Source organism: Eschscholzia californica, unplaced genomic scaffold, assembly GCF_041429995.1.
Source record: "Eschscholzia californica isolate CP2 unplaced genomic scaffold, dmEscCali1.0.p SCAF_5, whole genome shotgun sequence".
NCBI classification, from domain to species: Eukaryota; Viridiplantae; Streptophyta; class Magnoliopsida; order Ranunculales; family Papaveraceae; genus Eschscholzia; species Eschscholzia californica.
Window position 1 is genome coordinate 18,022,520 of NW_028238472.1, and position 20,939 is coordinate 18,043,458.

General features: G+C 35.6%; 3 protein-coding genes across 3 annotated transcripts; 1 reads left to right on the forward strand and 2 right to left on the reverse strand.

Annotated features, from left to right (window-relative positions):
- Window positions 1-1,748: 1,748 nt before the first annotated feature.
- Window positions 1,749-5,421, forward strand: LOC147537594 (uncharacterized). The gene is made up of 3 exons (XM_086643452.1): window positions 1,749-2,919; window positions 3,821-4,255; window positions 4,987-5,421. Exons 1-3 carry the CDS (start codon window positions 2,241-2,243, stop codon window positions 5,172-5,174), a joined length of 1,302 nt encoding a protein of 433 aa, XP_086499578.1. The 5' UTR covers window positions 1,749-2,240; the 3' UTR covers window positions 5,175-5,421.
- Window positions 5,422-10,252: 4,831 nt separating this feature from the next.
- LOC147537595 (lipid phosphate phosphatase epsilon 2, chloroplastic-like) lies at window positions 10,253-13,726 on the reverse strand. The gene is made up of 4 exons (XM_086644087.1): window positions 13,230-13,726; window positions 12,445-12,670; window positions 11,883-11,956; window positions 10,253-10,639 (listed from the first exon to the last, which is right to left on the reverse strand). Exons 1-4 carry the CDS (start codon window positions 13,557-13,559, stop codon window positions 10,406-10,408), a joined length of 864 nt encoding a protein of 287 aa, XP_086500213.1. The 5' UTR covers window positions 13,560-13,726; the 3' UTR covers window positions 10,253-10,405.
- A 2,736-nt stretch (window positions 13,727-16,462) lies between these two features.
- LOC147537596 (uncharacterized) lies at window positions 16,463-19,032 on the reverse strand. Its single transcript, XM_086642806.1, has 2 exons — window positions 18,976-19,032; window positions 16,463-18,889 (listed from the first exon to the last, which is right to left on the reverse strand). The coding sequence occupies exons 1-2, from the start codon at window positions 19,030-19,032 to the stop codon at window positions 16,463-16,465; spliced, it is 2,484 nt and encodes an 827-aa protein (XP_086498932.1).
- Between the last annotated feature and the right edge of the window lie 1,907 nt (window positions 19,033-20,939).

Here is a 20,939-nt window from a genome sequence, read left to right on the forward strand (position 1 = left end):
AATGGGTTGATCTGAACCGGCCATAGTGTGGAGTGGGCCGGCCAGGCAAGCCCATTAATGGGCTTAAGTGGCCGGCCACACACCATATTAAGGGGAAACCCTAATTTCCCTTAAAGGGTGTTAAGGGAAATTCAGGTGTTTATCTTTTCCGAGACTCTTATTGAAATCTAATTTGAGTGAGACTCCTATCAGGGTTTCTCTATATAAGGGTCATTAGTGTTCAGAAAAAGGGTTGAATTTTTCTCAAGAGAAAACATCATCTCTCTCACGATATACAACTAAGTAGAGAGAGAGGGTTTTAGAGAAAAAAACTCCCAATCTATCGATGGAGTCAAAAGAGGAATGGTTCTTCTTCTCAACCTTCAATGGAGTTCTGGCGAACAACAAAGAAGGGAGATCAAGTCACTTACTCGGATGTCTCAAGTAGAGGAGCTACATATGAAGCTCTCATCTTCGGGATAAAGGAGTTGGAATCTAATTCGAGGAAAGCGAATCCAAGTATTCTCTTTATGTTTCTAGTTCATTATTAGTTCATGAATGTGATCCTGGATGACTAGTGTTAATCATATGATGATTGAGATTCCGCTTACAATATTAGTTAGATGATATGTAGTCTTAGAGACATACAGAAGCTCTACAGTGACCGTCCCCTAATTTTTCGGGTCAGTCCACGTAGCTTTCTTCTACGTCCTTTTCCCACCACTAGGATATCACAACAAACACCTTTGAAGGAGTGGCAATTTTATAAAAAGACAGTCATGCTTCTAAGTACTTCACAAATTTGGTAAACACTACAATTTATCTATAAATATAAAATACGGATGTCTAAAATATCCTACTCGACATCATTAAGACGTGATAAACACGGTAACCACCTAAGTTATACCGATAGTTAAAGAGGTCTAAAATCCGACAACAAAAAGCCTAAAATTCGACAACATCTACTTTATTTAGTGCTTAAATTATATGGAATAAATCTTGGTGATAAATCTTGGGGAGCTGTATTACAAAATCAGTTTTTTTATACTTTAGTTCCCAATGCCAAATTGATATCGAGAGCTATTTTTTTGGATTTAAATCAAATAGTGAGATATGGAGGGATTAGAAAAAACAAGTACACAATTTAAAAAAATTTAATGGTAATTTTTTTTGTCATCTTCTTCCTTAAACCCTAAATATTTTAACAATATTACCTCTCTTTTAATCTCCACAATCAAGTTATATAACGACCATTACCACTAAATGACTAGTTTTTTATTCTTATTTTCTTTTTCTATTGGATACTTACATTATTATGTCTCACGATATTTCTAATATTGTTTAAATCGAAGAAAAAAATTATTTTTCAATCGAACCAACAAATAGAACTCGATCAAACAGTGATACTTTTCAATCAAATCAATTAATCAGAAAATTCTCGGTAAAAATAGTTCGGAGATGTTGTAGTTTGTGGAGGGAAAGGAGTGGAAGAGAAGAACTCGGAGGGGAGATTGGGAGAAGCCGAAATCGAAAGGGAGAACCAAGTGAAAAAGAAAGATTTTTAATTACTCCGTATTTTTTATTAACTTGAACCATATTACATTTTGGTCTTTCAAATCATGAGTTTTACATTTTTTTTTTAAAGTGGAGTTTTACATTTAAAATCTATAACAATCTTTAAAATAATAATCTAAATATTTTATCTCCATTTACTAATGTTTATTACTCTACAAGCATAATAGTTCCCTAACAACAATCTTCAACTCCCCTTACCAAACCCGACGCCCTTCAGCCAGGCATGACGAGAGAGAGAGACAGATGAGAGAGAGGAGAGAGATAGGGGAGGGGTGGACACGACACACGACGCACTAAAATGTGATGGCGGCACCGCGAATAAAAACAAAGTCGAATCTCTCTTTTATATCTCCTCCTTGAATCTTAAAAGGAATCCATCCATCCCCTCACCTCACCTTACTAGGGTTTCCTCTCTCTCTCTCTCTCTATGATCTTCATTTTTACAGAGCTGTAACTTGTACCCATCATTTTCACAGGTCCCAATTTCTTTATGACAATTCTTCTTCATTTAGGTCTTCAAAGGTATTTGATTCCAACTATAGAGGAGGTTCTTACTCTAATGTTCACCTTCCTCTGCTAATCTTTAACGCTTCCTCTATTCTAGGGTTTCTGATTTGGATCGTAAATAGGGAAGGGTCCTTTTTTTTCTTTTCTTTTTTCTGAAAAACTTTGATGCTTGAGAATCCATGCCGACGTTTACTGCAATTTCTTTAGATAGTTTATTAGATCGACCATCTCCAAAATCTTCGGGGAAAGTGAAACCCCCTATTGCTCCCAAACTGGAAAAGAAGAAACCTAATATAGATAAGGAAAATCAAAACTATCGGCAAAAATTGGTTTCACCACTTTTGTATACTACTCCTGCATCAACCCCACTTCCTGATTCTTCTTCATCAGCATCATCTTATCCTCCTTCTCCTTATGTTGTTAATCACAAAAGAAGAGGTCCTCGTCTCCTCAAGAGCATTTCTCATGATGAAATCTCATTACAACAATCATCCAAAAATGATGAAGGAAAGATTAATAACAATGGGGAAACTTTAAATTCCTCAATTAAAGATGAATCTGTGAATTCTGGCCCAGTCTCAATTCCTATTTTGGAAGTGGGTAGTTCTAAAAATGGTTTTTGTGATGACAACAAGGTTGGAAAAAGTTTTAATTTGGATGATGATCATGAGATTGGCAAGATTGATGATATATTCAATCCTGTTCCAAGAGAATCTGAGAGAGAATTCGAGTTCGATGACTTGTTTGATCCTCAAGAAACCAAGAACCTTGCTAGCAACTCAGAGGTGGAGGATAGCGGCGCGGAATCGTCTTTGAAGATGGGTACACCTAATGGAGAATTTTATGATGCTTATGAAGGTAATATTCTGAGTAGTATTCTACTGATCATTTATCTTTGTTCACTACTAATTTATTTCATGCCTTATGTGAAAATTCTTATGTGTCTCCAATTGGTGTTAATATGTTGACTAAACATCTAACCTAGATTTAGTCCATCTAGTTATTCAGTAACATATTGAATTCTATCATCGAAATCTGTTGACGTTATCTGAGCGAGGTTAACCTAGATATAGTCCTTGGTTATGCTAGTAATTCTTTGTATTTTTTATAGAAACTAAACAAACATATGATTCCCAAAATGTAAACTTCATTGGGCTATTTTTAACAAGTTGGAGCAGAGGTTAACTCGTAGTGTTCTCTGTATCTGAGCGATATATTTGATAATTTCAGTATTAAAGAAACGTTTTTCTTCTAAAATGTAGATGGAGTATGTCGATCTAGTTTATGATATTGTTTACCTTGCCCGATGTGGATATAGGGGATAAATCATGCTCGAGCAACCCCAAATACTGAAAAATCAAACTCCATAGCTGGTTTATGTTTATTCTTACTTTGATGAATCTCTGATATATTTGTTCTCAATCGAGCATACTTCTAATGGTTTTTTGCTCGTTCGAGTATTACAATATTTACATAATTGAGTATTTGACTTCAGTTATTTTATTAACTCTATCAAGTGTTTCTCGGACATCCCGTGTTTTTTGTTAAGATATATATAGTATTTATAGTAGATTTTTTATAGTACGAGCTACGAGGTTATAAATAGATACCCTCCTCCATTATTATATGGGTTTTATATCCTATTTCTTTAGGTTGAGTCTACTTACTTTCAAAGTCTTTTTATCCTTCCTAATAACATTGCCCTCTATCTATTGCGTAGTCAAAATATCTTACTGGAATTGTATCATACTTCTTATAGAACTCTCTTGTGATGGTGGCACACCATCTGCTATTCAAGATGTTGAAACTGAACAACGTCAGATAAGACTGAATTTGTTAGCGGAGATAGAGAAAAGGAAGCAAGCAGAGGAATCCCTCAACAAAATGCAAAAGCATTGGCAGAATCTCCATCAACACTTATCTGTCATAGGATTGAAGCTCCCTGAGTTTACATCCGTAGTAGCGGAAGATGGAGACTTAAGTTGTGATCCTGCGGAAGATCTTTGCCAACAAATACATATTGCACAGATTGTATCAAATATAGTAGCCGCAGAGTTTACTAAATCGGAGGTCAAGATGGAGATGGAGTCTCAAATTGAGTCAAAGAACTTTGAGATTTCTCGGTTATTGGATCGAATTCATTACTATGAAATTGTAAACCAGGAGATGTTTCAAAGGAATCAAGAAACTATTGGTGAGATTTCTTGCTCTTTTATTCCTTTTCCTCTTGGTTAATCGTTCTATTCATGAAAATTGCTCATCTGTTAGACTATTTTACTCAAATTTTGACGATCATGTCCTAATATTTCTCAAATGATCCAGGAAACTACTTATACTCATCATAATCTTAACAAGCAAAGTATACTATTAAATATTATCTTACTTGGGAGATTGCTTAATATGCTTATACTCCTTAGGGGTTCCTGTTTTTCTATTAGGCAACCAAAACTGTAAGTCTCCCAAGGGACGAACTCATGAACCACCCAAAACTTGTTTCATGTTTTCATGGCATATGGTCTCATGTAGATTGATTAAGAAAACTTGCATTACCCTATTTCCCTAAATATGTCTTCGTGGATTCTTTATTTGGCTGCATGCAGTCAAAATACTTGTATGCAAGTCAGCATACGTGTGGACACCAAGGTAGGGTTTGTAATTGTTATTTTAAGTATATCTGAATCTTGGTCAATGTTATGTGAATTTTACATATTTAAACAGGTGTTGATGGATGTATTTTGTTGCTTTAGAAGTGTCAGATCTTAAAATATTTTTCCTTGTCAAATGCAAAACATTTTGTTATCCAAAACTTGTGCAATTTAGATTCTGAATTTGGAAAACAATCACCAAAGATAAAAAGTTTTAATTGTTTCTCTTCTTTATAGGACCAAGTTTCTTGCTATTTATATAGTTTGTTTGTTTACACAGAGATGGAACGACGCCTTAGGCAAAGAAGAAAACAGAAACAGAAATGGATTTGGAGTTCAATTGGTGTTGCAATTAGTCTTGGAACTGCAGCTTTAGTATGGTCTTATAACTCCACTTCTAACGAATCATCATCAACCATTGTTTCTGATGCTCCTGAAAGTAGTTCTGATGGCAGAACCGAACCATGATCCCCCAACAACAGAAAAGAAAAAAAGATACTACAGACTAGAATAAGGTCAGCGATACCCCTTGAAAAAACACTCATGCTTTGATCAATCAATACATTTCTTTGCTACAAAGATCTTTGTATAGTAATAATAAAGTTGTATAAACCTCAAAGTTTAGCCATCTTTACTGGCAAATAGCAAAAGCTTAAGCATTTGCGTTAGTCTTACTGACAGGTTTTGTTTAATGTATCTGCTCGTATTGGTATAATGCTTCTGCTCGCCTCGGGCTAGTTACTGCTTTCCTTGGGCCCTTGTATGAGATAAGTTGGTTACTTTTTGTTGTCTTATTTGGATAGCAGAGTCTTTATGCTAAACGAAGTCGTAGATAGACATAGATCAAGTTGATGTTCATAGGATAAGATTGTGTTTGTTTTTTAATGGTCTAATTTGGAACCTGAATACACTTGTTTTGCATGAATACTTACATACATTCATCTCTATAACCTATGCACTACCATATTTGATTCCTAAACTTGGCGGCCGGGCCGAGCATAGTCAGGAAAAGAGTATTTCTTGGGTCCTGACTTTGACCGTTCAACTCTATCCAAATTGTGTTCGTTCATCCTGGATAGTTAATTTAACTCTATCCAAATTGTGTTCGTTCATCCTGGAGAGTTAATTTTACACGGGTCTATCAATGGATAGTCAAGTATCCATATGCAATCTACACATCCGAAATATTGTATATTTTATTAGGTACCGGATACGGATAGGTCGATGTTTTGGGAAAATAAGAAAAAATTTCAGAGAAGAAAGTTTTGGGTAGAAATCAATTTTTTTTGTTTCCTCCAAACACTACTCAGTTTTAACATTTTTTATTTTCTTCTTCATTCATTTTCTTTTCCACCACCATCAACTCAGGCGATCTCTACCATGTTTCTGCAACCTCCACTATTAATGCCGGCAAACTTCTCTACCATGTTTCTGCAACCTCCACTATTAATGCCGGCAAACTTCGCTACCATGTTTCTGCAACCTCCACCATCAACTCTATCCAAATTGTGTTGGTTACATACATTTTCTTTTCCTCTCTCTAAATTTTAGCGAAGGGGAGAGCCCCTTTGCTCGAATATAGAGGAAAGAGAGATGCAGGGAGAGATAGAGAGAAAGAGAGGAGGAAAAAGTCGCCGGCCAACTTCGGCTAGCAACATTCTTCAGACGACTTGAAGGGTGTGTTTGGATAATAGATTTTGAGATTTCCACCTTCTCGTTTTCTCAAAACACCGACATATATTAGATACATAATTATTAAATTCATATAGAGAGATGCTAGAATCACAAAAGATTTTGACAAAAAAAAGTTCCCAGCTGATGTGGCGGTTGTGATTTTCATCTCTCAACGGCCTAGATTTGGTCAAAGTTTGAAACCACACCCGCCACATCAGCTGGGAACCTTTTTTTGTCAAAATCTTTTGTAACTTTATCATTTCCCAAAACTTAAACATATGTATTTTGTGGAAAATGGAAATTTTAGACTGGGCTTAAAGGATTAGATAGTTTCCAGATTTGCCAAAAGACTCAGACGCAGATGGCAAATGTGCCGTCAATTCAATTTTGGATAGCTCTATGGATATTCGAAATGTGCTATCCATGCAGATGACAAGGCTTCCGATACTGAACTAGGCAGCATAGGATGCATCCCCAATTTTACATGTTTGAAATGTCTGGGAACTGCTAGGCTATAATTCGATTGCTATATTGTTCACTTCGAATACTCGCCAAATTTACGCCCGAAACGTTAGTCTGCCTATCTTTTCCCAATACCCATTAGGCCACTATGGAATTTTAGCCACTCCATGCAAGAAGCATCTACGAGAAACTGAAAATCACGAGCTACCTGTAAACTTTTGATAATCTTCTTGAGTTGAATGGGATTTCATATATTATTAGAAACTATTGTACTGTTAACCTATTATAATTGTAGATGATAAATGTAGGTAGAAATTAAACATCAAAAAATACTTGATGTAATAACCGATGTTTTATTATCTGGTGTATACATACTTATATCCTTTTCAAACTTGTACTTCCCCATAGGCCAAGAAGGTATTTAAAGATAAGGAGCTACAGGGTTGGTTATAGGGTGGACTACTGGATTAATTATATTTCCTTTAGGTCAACAGTTGGTAGCCCAAGTGGTTCCAAGGTGTTGACATAAACTCCAGAAATTCCTGGAGGTCTCAGGTTCGAATCCCAGAGAAGGTGGAATCTTTGGTTATTTGAATTGGAGTTATTAGGGTGTAAATAATGTTGTTGGGCTTTAGGCCATGTCTTGTTGGGCTATAGGCCCGGTTCTGTTAGTGTTTGAGTGGGCGGTTATCGAGCTTATCACATCTATGATGTATCAAGTGCCAAATGTAACGACATACGTAGATCGTAGTCGACTTCCAAAAAAAAAATTTATATTTCCTTTAGGCACCTCATGCTCCGTCTTCGTGACTCGGCAACTTTACACCTATGTGATACATGTCCATAACGATGAACTAATAACAATGCACTAATTACAATGAATGTTTTTTTTATTGTGATTTTTTTTTCATTTCATTAATGATGGAGTAAAATCCAAACATCTTACATGACTTTGATTACATCATGTGAACACTAAAGCAAATAACATCATTGTGATTTGAGAGAACATTTTTACTGCAATTAAAGATACTTGGACCTTTAAAGGTCATAATAAAATCCTAAAAGGCTATACCAAGACCCCATTACAAGACCTAGAGAAGATCTTTACTTTATTTATACCATACAATCAAAAATATTTTACATATGAGTAATGAACAACCAGTTTTATGAATCGAATCCATGACCTCTTGGATTTCAGAGTACTATACATCTAAAATAGCAAATAATGGAGAAACAGGAGATGTGATGAGTGTGTGGATTGAGGTTGTCGATCGGATACAGTATTTTCTTTTTAATGTTGTCTTTGCTTTGAGTCATCTTGATGCCGAGTATGAACAAAAGAAGTTAATACCATGATGAAACAACTTCATCCTCCCTTTAGTCTTCCACCCTTTTCGACTCCAAATTGCTTAAGAAATAAATAAAGACTAATACAGTTAACACCCCAGTGAAAAAGGAGATGCCGGCAAAGGGAACCCTCCCCTAAGAGCATCTCCAATGGGAGCTCTATCCCTCCAAAAAGTACAACTTTTGGAGGGATGGAGCTCCAAACCTTCTCCAATGGTTCTCCAAATCTCCAAAGATTTGAAGAACCATGAATAGTGGTTCTTCATACATGAAGGGGCACTATTCAACTTCTCCATATGAGATGGAACTTTTTATTTGGTCCTTTTGCTTTCATGTGTATAGTTTAGGTCCTTTAAATTATTATTTTAGTCCTAATTTATTGTATAAGTTCTTACTTATTCATTTTAAGTCCCTGCTTTAATTTTTTTCATTAATTAAGTTTCATTTCAACAATTTCATCAAAAAAAAAAAAGTTTCATTTCAACATATATTTTGATTAATAAAAATAAAATGTATTGTAATTTTATTTTATAAAGATTAACATAACTAAATTTTCATTAATAGAAATAGATAGTACAACTCGAAACTAAGACAAATTAAACTGAAAACTACGATAATTCTTCCAAACATTTTATTTTCATGCAATCTTTTTTGTATTTTTTTTCTAATACATTAGTGATTTTCAATATAATTATTATGTCTTTTTTAATTTTACTATATACGTAGTAAATGAGTTTTTGTTTAAATGTTAGATTAAAATAATGTAGTAAATGTTTTGGAGGGGTGGATAGAGATGGAACCATTGGAGAGCCCCTCCAAAAGTGGGCCCCAAATTTGGAGAAGATGCTCATTTGGAGGGGCATTTGGAGAACAACCATTGGAGATGCTCTAATCACTAAAGTTTTACTACAAAATTCATTTTACTACCGGTAGAGTTTTTCTACCTCATGAATTGGTTTTCCCAACCTCTTATTTTTTACACTCTCCCCTCTCTCGTCTCTCTCGGGGGTCTGACTCTCACTCTCACAACATCTCTCCATCTTGAACTCTCTATCTCTATCTCTCTCGCTCTCATCAATTCAAGCAAAACCTCATCTCTCCTCACTCTCGATTTCTCACCTCTCGCTGTTTAGGGTTGTTATAGATTTCTTCATAGAAAGGGTGTTGTTGATTTCTTCATGGGAATCAATTAGGGTTGTTGTTGATTTCTTCATGTGAAACAATTAGGGTTTCTCTTGATTTCTTGTTGATGTGATTTCTTCTTGGGAGCAATTAGGGTTCCTCTTGGATTCTTCATGGGAATCGGTTAGGGCTGAGTTGAATTAGGGTTGCTGTCGATTTTGTGATGGAGAGATAGAATTGGGAACGCCTAAATGCACCCCTTCTTGCAAATAACAACCCTTTTGCCTACCAAATAGGCCGCAAGCAGTAATAATTTCGGGTGCTCTTAAAATTTCGGTCAAATTTTTTCTTAATCTAACAAACACAAAAAATGAATTTTTAAACTTAGTTTTCTTTCCCATCAGAAAAAGGTGGTTTTCACACCAAATGTTTCCGCACGTATCAAACGGACCTAAGTGTAATCCAACAAGTTGCAACAAAATGAGCAGAGCTTTTCTACCTCATTTGTTTTTTTGGATTTTCAACTGCCCGTTTCTGAGAGTTCTTACAATTTAAGATTTTTCGAGAATGCTAGATAACCCAGCAATTTCAACCCACTTGGTTGACAAGTGCAGCTGGACCACAGTTCAAAAAAGAAAACTTAAATAAAATTCGGAAGTTCATTTTGTTGTCCAACTGTACTTGTCAACCAAGTACGTTGAAATTGCTGGGTTATGAAGCATCCCCCAAGATTTTTGGAGCAAATTGTAACGAAAATGAGCTTCATTGAATAGTTTCCCTTACTCTTCTAAGGGTTAGTTTGATTCTTTTTGGCCACGACTCAATTCAAGTCTTGCATACAAGTACATTTTTTTTTTCTAGAAGAACAAATTAGCACCCAACTAGCTTTTACATTTATACACAACATTTCATTAAATAGAGTAAGACAATGTTATCCAAAATGCCAGATAACCACATTGAATAGAATTAATAGTATATTCAAACGACAATATGCCTTCTTGAGAAGAATTATATTACATAACTATAAGATTAATTGGATTAAACAACCAAAGAATTGATTACAAACAACTTATCTACATTTTCGGAAAATTAATTTAAGTTAATTCTTCATCCATAAGCCAATGTCGAATCACATACAAAAGAAAGCTCAAGCAAAGTATGACAGACCCAAGAACAACAGCAATCCGAACCCACAAAAAGGAAACGAAGGCTTTCAAAACAAATGCATACCATAACTGAAACCACAAGATCGAGCAAATGGTTCCCAACACAGCACCAACGATGACTTGACTGATTGTGTGAAGTCGTTGTGAAACACGTAACCATGACTGCCATACAAAATATGAGAATAAAAACAATCAGCGCAAAATATACAACTTCACTGCAATATCTTACAAGATATATGGAAATCGGGTCTACTTAGGATATATGATACTTGCAACATCAAAGGGCACTATAGTATCAGACGGGCTGAACTGTGGTGAATTTTAGTGACACCCTCTCAACACCACCCACATGGGTTTTGTTACACGGGTTTTTTGTTATTCACACCTTTGGATATACAGATTACAGAAAACACCCGAACAGGTTATCACTATACACACTGCAACGTTATACACACACAAACCACCTTCTTCAAATCTGGCCGGACTTTCATTGCCCGAAACAATCTCTTTCTCGTCATGTCTCTAACGGATCTCTCTCTCACCGAGCATCACCACTAATACCGACCGCACCACCACCTTCTCATTCTTTCTCTTTCTCAATACAGTTGCAAAGGAGAAAAGGGAGCTTATTTCCCCTTCGCTAGATTCCTCCCAAATCCCAGACAAATCTAAGATTTGGGAGGACAAATCTCACACAAAGTTCATCTAGGATTTGGATCCCAGATGAAGCTTTCGTGGCATTTGGATCCAGACAAACCATTTTCTGGGATTCGGAATCCAGAAGATGGCGGTTGTTTGTTAAATCGACCGTGAGGGAGAGAGATAGCGAGAGAGAGCAATTTTCAGGCAGAAGTTTGGCCAGATTTGCGAAAGAATGTGAAGTGTGTACAGACCTTGACATGGTCATACGGAATTATCTCAGTCAAGTGCTTTGGCGATGTGAATAACACAAACGTGCTGTGTGGCTAAATTTTTCCCCAACTACCTTGTTCCTAACTTGGGCACCATCCAGGCTCACTTAGTATGGTCCTACATGATTTTTTCGTTCCACGGGTCTGCGCTACATAACCCTAGGCTTCTTCCAAGCCAAAAGGCCTAACAAATACGAAAAAAAAGGTGCTATGTGAGAAATAGGCACGAGTTTTTTTGAGCCTTCTGGCTCACATCATGCTTCCTCTAATCCTTTCCTTACCAGTTAACTCAAGTTTACCACAATAAATGCTAGCACTAATACGCTACTTTTATTCATTTAGGTTTGCCTTCAATATTTTAGAAGGCAAAAACTAGTCAAATATTCGGCAAACACTACCATTACGATATGTGAGCCTATACAATCAGAGGTAGTAGTAAACTAGTAATTTAGCTTATGACTACCTATTGTGAGAGCTGAAGCATTGATACTTACAAGATATGAGCTAAATCCCAAGACAAGCACCCCAACAGAGATTGTAATTTGGTTGAACCCCACCCATTTCACCACTGCCATGGAAAGGAACATAATGATACAACTGGACAAGAAAAATACTAGGCCAGAAGCAATAACCGTGCATAGTTTATAAATAGTTTACACATCTAGATTATAAAAAAAAAATATTCATAGATTATACATTTCTTTAGAATAGGTTAACAACTAAATTAATTAGCAAGCCAGGATAAGAAACTTGCTCCCGTAACCTGTTTTGGCCACTCTCTAAGGTTAAGATTATAAACTTAAAGTGCTTGTTTGCTTTTGTAGCGACCAGAATGTGAATTTCGTATTATTACTTGATGAACTTGAGTGTTTGACTGCTTTACTATGTAATAGACTTTTACTCAAGTAAATCATACAACAAGTACTCATCTTATGTACATTTTATTTGTCGACGTATCTACTCAGGCATAATTTTTTTCAAGAACAATTCTTAGTCATATTTGGCAAGATTCATCTACAGCTATATACTATTTCGAGTAAGAAATTGAAAACTTACATGACAAAATAGCATATACAGAAGCAAAGAAGATGGACTGTGCATGTGAAGATGGCATCCCTGGGTCAGCTCTCAGAGTAGAGATGGGTCGCTCTTGGTTGAGTATTCGCTTAAGAGTAACTGAAAGGGATGAATTTAGCACAGCTCCTGTTGCAGCCCACAGAGTCACGGCATCATGCCTCCAAATTACTATAGTTCCAAAAATTGCAGCGACTAGCCACTTGCTCTGGAAATCAAAGAAGAATACAGAATTACACAACTATAGAAAATACTTTACGGAGTTAAGAGCTCAAGACCGAAAAGTACAGATCTAGGGTTGCTAAAACACTAGCTTTACGACATGAAAAAGAACAGCGAAATTTAGACCCATGAATCGGGTATTAACCTTGACATGAAACCTGTGAGAAGATAATCTACCTTAGATGCCCACAGTTACTCAAGTAAAGATTTGGGACTATAAGAAACCAAATAGACTAACTAGTAGCAATCAAAAAGAAAAACTTGAAGTAATTTGATTTACTAAGATACAGTTCACTTTTGTTCTAAGTTTTTATTCCCAAATAAGATAAGTTAGGGCACAAGGCATCTGCAGATGTATCACATACACCAATGGTCAGAATCCTTGTTTTTCAACTGAATTAAGTTCAAATTTTGATGCTTTAGTTCATATGAGATCAAAATACATAAACCAATGAAAGCAAACAAATCCATTCATATCTAAAAGCACAAACAATACCCTAATTTTAACAAACCAATGTATCTAATAGAAGAAATAAAGCACTAACCAGACGATTGAGAGTCTTATGGATTCCACCATCACCACCGGAAACAATATTTCGATGAAATTCTGAAGACCCATTACTCAAAATAGCTTCAGTTTCCATAACCTCAATTCGTTCTTCATCATCATGACTAATCTTGGAAGCAGAAGACATAGTTTTTACATCCAAAAATCTGTTTTTCTCATAGAGAGTAGTTCTTAGAAAAGACCCATGAAAATCAATAGTTAGGGCTTTTGAAGTTTCGAATGAAAGGGGCTTCGAAGATGATGATGATGGTTTAGTAAAGCGAGAAATTTTCAATAAAGGTACATATGTAATAGAAGTCGCCAACATTTTTTATTCCAAAAGTGTTTTTTTTTCTTGTTGCCACTTCCAAAAGGATTAGAGATATACATTGGAACAGTTAAGAGGAAGAGCATCTTGAATTCTTTGATGATTTGGGGATATTTGTTTTGTTATTTTTGTTCTTGTTTTTGTGTTGCAAGGACTTTTGTGGTACTTTCACCACAAAAAAAAAATGATTTTTTGTTGTTGTCTTTTTTTTTTTTTTTTTTTTTTTTGTTTGCAAGGGCAAGGATATTTGTTGGTACTTTCAACAAAAAAAAAAGATTTTTAATTGTCATAGAATGAAGGAAAACGAAGGTTGGGGGCTTTGGCGGCATTCGAAATAAGATAGGAAAATGTTGGATGCCACTACCATTGTTTTTTCAAGTTTGCAAATTGTCCTTTCATGTTTGACGAAGGAACGGGGAGAGCTTTCAGGTTAAACCCGAAAACTTTCAAAGAAGGTTAAAGTGAAACCCATCTCGAGGATTTCAGACCCTTAATCGAGAGTTACATAATATCCGATCACGATTTCGTGGCCAGTGATGAAAGTAAGAGGGAGGGGGAGAGAGATAATGAGAGTTAGAGAGAGAGGAGACAGGGAGTCAAAAGTGAGAGGGAAAGAGAGAGAAAGGAAAAATGCGATGGTGGGAGGAGGTGGTGGTGCTCGACTAATGGCGGTGGTAGTGGTAGGCGGAGTAGAGGAAGAAAAAGATAATTTTGAAGAGTCAACGACGAACTTGCCGACAACCTTTGTCGACGTGAATGAGTGAATGAAGAGGTGGAGGGAGTGGGGACCTGGGGGCATCCATCCTCAGACATTTTGTAGGATGCTCAAAATCGTGGTCAAACAAAATTGATATGAAACTAAAGTATTAAAGAGTAAGAGCATCTCCAAAGAAACACTCAATCTTCGAAAGTTTGAGTGCTACATAGAATTTTTACATTTTTTTATTAGTCTCTGCAATTTTAATTCCAATTTGGCCCCTAATTTCTAACTAGTTGTAAAATTTTGACCCATATTTGTACAAGAATCTAATTTGGACCCAACACCATAATTTCGTTTGTCATTAATAGACAAAATTTCATTTCTTTTTACCTTTTTTCTCCCGAAGTATTCCCTCATTTCCTTTTTCTTCTTTCTTTCTCGACATAAAATAGTGTTAGGTAAACAAATGACTGGACACCTGCCAGCGATCTTCATCAAATTTTTTTTCTCTCTCCTTGTCTTACATTACCAGTACCACAACCACCGTCATCACCTCCGCTAACAGCATTAATAAACATAAGGTGGAGAAAAACAAAGGGAGATTAGATATGAAAAGAGAACCACTTTCACCTTATCATCAAACATCTAGTCATACAAAATAAGATTTTTAGCTAAAACAAAATAAATCCATTATAAATTTTTTGATTTCGGTATAATCATGGACTAAATTAATGGGTATAACCGTATAAGCATTAGATCAAACTTATTGAGGAACAAATGTAGTTCGTGCTACCCAAGATTGGAGATTCATAAAGAAACCTTAATTTGGGTTGCCTAGGTGACTCAAAAATCCGTTGGAGTTCATCCTGAAACCCCAATCATGGTTAGATAAAGGAATAGAAGATGAGAGACAAGGAGTAGAGAGATAATTGGAGATGATGGTGGTTGTGGCGAAGGAGAGAGGGAGAAGGTGGAATCTTTGGTGATTTGATTTGGGATTATTAGGGTATAAATAAGGTAGTGTAGTTGGGCTTTAGGTCATTATCTAGTTGGCCTATAGGCCTGGTCATGTTAGAGTTTGAGTGGGCGGGATTCGAGCTTATTACATCTTTGATGTATCATTGCCAAAATGTAACACGACAACGTAGTCGGTTTCCAAAAATAAAAGTGATTACTTTAGAGCATGCACGATTTAATTATTTTTGGAGTTACAGACATGAAGTAATAGTCAACCAAAAAAACTAATAGTCAACCATAATGACGATTATAAAGTACCAAACGACTAAATTACTGTTAGTTATATACTATTAGCAGGGTCGTGTCTGAGAATTTGGAGGTTCCGTGCGAAATTTGAAGCCGAACGTTTCGTCTAATAAAAAATGCTCGGATTGTAAAAACACCCATATAAGTGTTTTTGGCGTCTCAATTACACATAAAGTCTCCTTGATTTTGCTTTTATAGAGACGCCAAAAACAATAATTAAGGGCCTCTATAGTTAAGGGCGCCTATAGAGCCACCCAAAAATTAAAGGTTGTGATGCCTACGTGATTTGAACCTACATCACAGACGTGGATCTCGCTTTCTAAGGTAAGGGATATTTTTATTTAACTAGACATTCTCTTTTATATAATCTAGACTTTTATAGGAAACGGGGAATAGGCCCCAGTGGTGGGGGGGCCAGGGTGGGCGCCTTAAATTCAAGTATGACCCTTTTTTTTAATGAAAATGTCATAACTACCCTTTCTATAAATATTTTTTTAAAATAAAATTAATTATAAAACATGAATTTCCACCTTACTTCCACCTCACATCTCTCTCCACCTCACCTAACTCTCTCTCTCTCTCTCTCTTCAGCTCACCTCTCTCTCTCTCTCTCTCTCTCTCTCTCTCCAACTCACCTCTCTCTCTCTCTCTCTCTCTCTCTCGCTCTCACTCTCTCTCTCTCTCGCTCTCACTCTCTCTCTCTCTCTCTCTCTCTCTCTCTCTCCAGATGCCTTCGTCCCAGAGTAGGTTAGACGACCTTCCCTATATACTGCAGGCAGGGACGGAACCAGAACTTTTGTTAGGAGGGGGCCGAACTATTCAAGTCATAAATTAATTTGAAAAATTAATATAACAGTTCAATTCAAAGTTACCACAAAAAATATCAATTACGTCATAAACTTAAACACAAATAAAAAAAAAATAACATTGGAGTAGAAGATCAAAATGGAACCCGTCTCTCTTTCAAATCTCTAAAATCGTCTATGATAGATTCTGTGCTAAACTTCTGTGCAATTTCCTTTTCAATGTATAAAACCAAAGAATCTGAGAGAAAATTGTCATCCATTTTGTTTCGTAGCCTTGTTTTAATTATGCGCATAGATGAGAAAGATCGTTCCACTGTTGCAGTGGAAACGGGAAGAGTTAGCACAAGCTCAATTAATCGATAAACAAGGGGGTACCTTATTGATTTTCTCGTCTTCACCAACCATTGGCACAAATCGGAGATCGTTGCCAAATTTTTGAAGTCTGGACATTGAACAACATTATGTTCATAATGTTGTAGTTGTATTCTCAAATGCATCTTCTCATGATCTTCAAAATCTCGTGGATAAAACTTATCTACCATATTACAAATGTCATCAATTCTAAAAGAATTGTAAACTTCACGAGGAACCAATGCTGAGCTAAGAACAAGTAGTTCAACTGAGTTCTCACTAAATCGAATATTCAACTCTTGCAATTGACAATCTATTGCAGCATAAAAAATATCTACCTTGTAAAATTGTTCATTTGTCAAGTTGCCTTGTTGATAGCGAGCTTTACCTTTCCTTCCAACATAACGAGCGTTCATATCTGGAAGATCTATATTTCGCGCCTCACAAAATGAATTAACCTTTGAAAGTAAAACATCCCATCCAACATCTCTTAAATTTTGGATTAACACTTTGGTGGAAGAAACAAGTTCCATAGCATTTACAATATCTTGAGATTGACATTGCAAAGATTGACAAAGTAAATCAGTGATCTCCATAACTTCTTTCATTAGATGAAGTATAAAAACAAATTCAAACGTCGTCATACTTTCATAGGCTACCTCTGCTTTAGATCTTTCAGAATAAGTATTTCCATCTCCTATAATACCCATTAGAACCACACATGTTGCACTAAACATTTTTATCAAACTAGAAACTGATTTCAAATGCGAACTCCACCTAGTATCTCCACTTCGTTGTAAAGTACCAATTTGGTTTAACCCTGTCCCTGTCTCAAGCTCATTAATAGAGATCAAATGTTGAATTTCAGCAGCTTGAGCATTTTTCAATTCATCACTGCGTTTACAAGAAGCACCGACAATATTGACAATAGAAGATAATTTTGTAAAAAATTGTTCAACTGGTATAACTTCTTTTGAAGCAGCAACTAATGCTAATTGCAAGCGATGTGCTAAACAATGAACATAATAAGCAAATGGACAATCTTTCAAAATTAAAGCTTGTAACCCATTCCACTCACCTCGCATATTACTTGCACCATCATATCCTTGGCCTCGAATATTTTGGATATCAAGATTATGATGCGATAATACTGAATATATTTCTTTTTTCAATGTCAGTGCCTCAGTATTAGATACATGAACAAGCCCGAAAAAACTCTCAACTACATAACCATCTTTGTTCACAAAACTTAAAACTATAGCCAATTGCTCTTTTTTTGACTCATCACGAGATTCATCAACCATAATACAAAATTTTGCTTCTCCGATTTCATCTCGAATAACTCGCTTGACTTTAGTTGCGAAAACGTTTAAAATTTCTTTTTGGATCAAAGGTGAGGTGTAAGAAGCATTTTTCGGAGCTTTATCTAACACAACTTCTGAGACTTTTTCATTATATTCAGCTAATATCTCTACCATCTGAAGAAAATTTCCGCGATTTAGTGATCCTTGACTTTCATCGTCGCCTCTAAAAGGAAGACCTTGAAAAGCTAGCCACCGGATTGCATCAATTGATGTTTTGAGCCTTAACCGGTTTTCTACAATTTGTTGAGAAGTATAACTATGAATCACTTGGTGTATGTGTTGAGATTGATTCATTAAGTCCTCCAAAGATCGCATAGAAACTTTATGAGAAGAGAGTGAATCTTTTCCGACATGATTCAAAAATGCACAGTTTTGTCCATCTCTTACTTTTTTCCAATTTTTAAATCCATCAATAGTGAAAGCTTTTTGTCCGGAACTCCTAGATGGTTTGTCAAATAGATAACAAGGTAGACAAAAGGCTGCATCTTTTGAAGGAGAATATTCTAACCACAACGGAAATAATTTAAACCACGAATATTGAAAGCTACGTTGATGGGTGACATGTCCAGATTTTGGGTAGCTTGAGAGCAGAGGTTGATATGGTCCGGCTTTAATATAGGCTCTCCTAACTTCATTTTGTTGGTTAACATTATATTCCCATATTTGGATACGTAACCCTGGATCACGCTCTAAAGAACCAACGTCAACCTCATTAATTTCAATTCTTGGAGATTTCGTAGGGGGTGTATCTATCGTTGGAGCTTTAGTATTAGAAGTTGAAACTTCTTCTGCTCCGTCAATATTTTTTCTCTTAAAAAATTGATCGATTGTAGGAGATTTCTTAGGCTGTAAATTAACAAAATATCATACGAATGCTACACATAATAGTAAAAAGTGAGAACAATAAGTAGACTAATAAAATAAACACTCACCTTTTTCGATACCACTTTTGACTTGTCTTTAGTAATTCGATTATTCTCGCTAGCCATTTGAATGGTTGTATCTAGTTAAAACAATTTTTTTGACATTAGTTAAGAGAAAGAGGTTTACATAAAGAGGGGAAGAAAGAGAGAACACACAATTTTTTCGAATATATTTACCTGTTAATAAGAATTATAGACTGAAAATTTGAGTCAATTATAGAAGAGGGAGGTGGAATTTGGAACTCAAGGTAATTAGATTTTTTTGTTGAAAGCAAGGTAATTAGATTAGGTATTTAAGGTTTGGGCTGTGGCGGTGGAATAGAGGAATTGTGGGAGATACTATTAGGTCATTCATTGGTGAGTAAAATTGTGGCGGTGTTAGGTTACGTGAGTTTTAGTGGGTGCTTTAATCTTGGGTTGTGTTAAGGGGGGGCCAGAAAACTTGGAGGGAGAGACTTTAAAGCTTTTTTTTATTCTTTTGAGAAGGCAGTAAAAGAAAATTATTAAGGGCCAGGGGGGCCATGGCCCCACCTGGCCCTTTAATAGATACGTCCCTGACTGCAGGTTGTGAAGTTGATGGTTGAGAGGAAGAAGATACTTGAGAAGTAGGTGGTTGTGAAACTCGGTATCTTGGTCGAGGGTGTAGTTCTAATATAGCTAAATAAATGGGGGTCATATACTAAAAATGTTTCTAACCGTGGGATTAGGACGGGGGTATTTTGGTCTGAGATCGAGCATGGGACTCACACGCCCTTCACATAACGGCTATTTGACGGGAAAATGAACTTTGGGGGTTAATGCCTAAACGAAAATATTTTTAGGGGTTTAGTCCGAATATAGCTAAACTAATGGGGGTCATATACTAAAAAACCCTTTCAGTTTAAAGGAATGTTTCCTAAATCTTTTGACCAAAAGAAAATCGATCATAATTCTTTCTTCTTTAGTTCACCGAGAGAAAATCAAGATAAATCGCAGAGAAAATCCATCTAAGCTTTTTAGTCTTCACCTGGAAAAAAAACCTAGAAGAACATGATGCCAATGGATTAAATTTCTTCTTTTACCATATTCTTTTTTTTCAATGCTAGATTGTTGCACCATGCATGGTTTTGTTGTTCTTATTCTTAAAGCTAGGATATCAACTTTTTTCTTAAAAAAAATCCTTCAGATCTTGTCTCACTATTTCTCTCCTATAATCTTGTTTTCTCCAAAAAAAAATGCATGAAAGGTAATTATATATTTTGCAAACTTTTTGTATATTCTCATAGCATTTTCTTGATTCTAACAGCATATTCACGTTTTATAATTTTCTGACTTACCTAGAGAATCATTTACGTTTTGTAATTTTGAATAAGCGAGTTTGTTTTCAGTCCGCAACGCCCTCAAATTTCTTGTCGCACTTCTTTGATTTTGCATAAATTGTGAAAATTTTACCAACATTTTCTAAACTCTGACAAAAAATAACATATTTTACAAACATAACAACGTTACTCTCAAAATGACTTTATCGGTAGTAGAACTGTACAGATTTTTTATGAAGTTTTATATTTCGATTCTTTTTACGTTTTATATTTTATCATTCCATGAATTGCAACCACTTGTTTGAACACTAATATATTTTACAAATTTACAGAAGAGATTGTGGTTTTACGTATGTGATTTTGCACGTGGATGAACTTTTGGTCGAATATAACTACTTAAGCATTTTTCACACGGGATATTAGCCAAAGATTTAACAATACAACCGCAAAAGAAGAGGGTTGGATTAAATTATTGAATGAATTGAAGGATAAATGGAAAAAAATTAGTTCTTGTAATGGATTTCTCTTAATTTTAATTAATTTAAGTTTTAATACGAATATCGTGAAATACGTTAAAAATGTTGAGAGTTAATGGAAAATGCTAGAAGATGTCACAGAAATGCTAGAAATACCACAACAATGTCGATAATGTTTTTTCGTATCTTTCAGTATATC

Excerpts from the sequence above, each read along its gene's own strand:
- LOC147537594 (XM_086643452.1), top strand. The coding sequence starts at position 2,241 with ATGCCGACGTTTACTGCAATTTCTTTAGATAGTTTATTAGATCGACCA. Across the intron at positions 2,920-3,820 it reads ATTTTATGATGCTTATGAAG|AACTCTCTTGTGATGGTGGC; the intron begins GTAATATTCTGA and ends TACTTCTTATAG. Across the intron at positions 4,256-4,986 it reads AAGGAATCAAGAAACTATTG|AGATGGAACGACGCCTTAGG; the intron begins GTGAGATTTCTT and ends TTGTTTACACAG.
- LOC147537595 (XM_086644087.1), bottom strand. The coding sequence starts at position 13,559 with ATGTTGGCGACTTCTATTACATATGTACCTTTATTGAAAATTTCTCGC. Across the intron at positions 11,957-12,444 it reads TGTATATGCTATTTTGTCAT|TGGTGAAATGGGTGGGGTTC; the intron begins GTAAGTTTTCAA and ends TTTCCATGGCAG. Across the intron at positions 10,640-11,882 it reads TGGGATTTAGCTCATATCTT|TCATGGTTACGTGTTTCACA; the intron begins GTAAGTATCAAT and ends TTTGTATGGCAG.
- LOC147537596 (XM_086642806.1), bottom strand. The coding sequence starts at position 19,032 with ATGGCTAGCGAGAATAATCGAATTACTAAAGACAAGTCAAAAGTGGTA. Across the intron at positions 18,890-18,975 it reads CAAAAGTGGTATCGAAAAAG|CCTAAGAAATCTCCTACAAT; the intron begins GTGAGTGTTTAT and ends GTTAATTTACAG.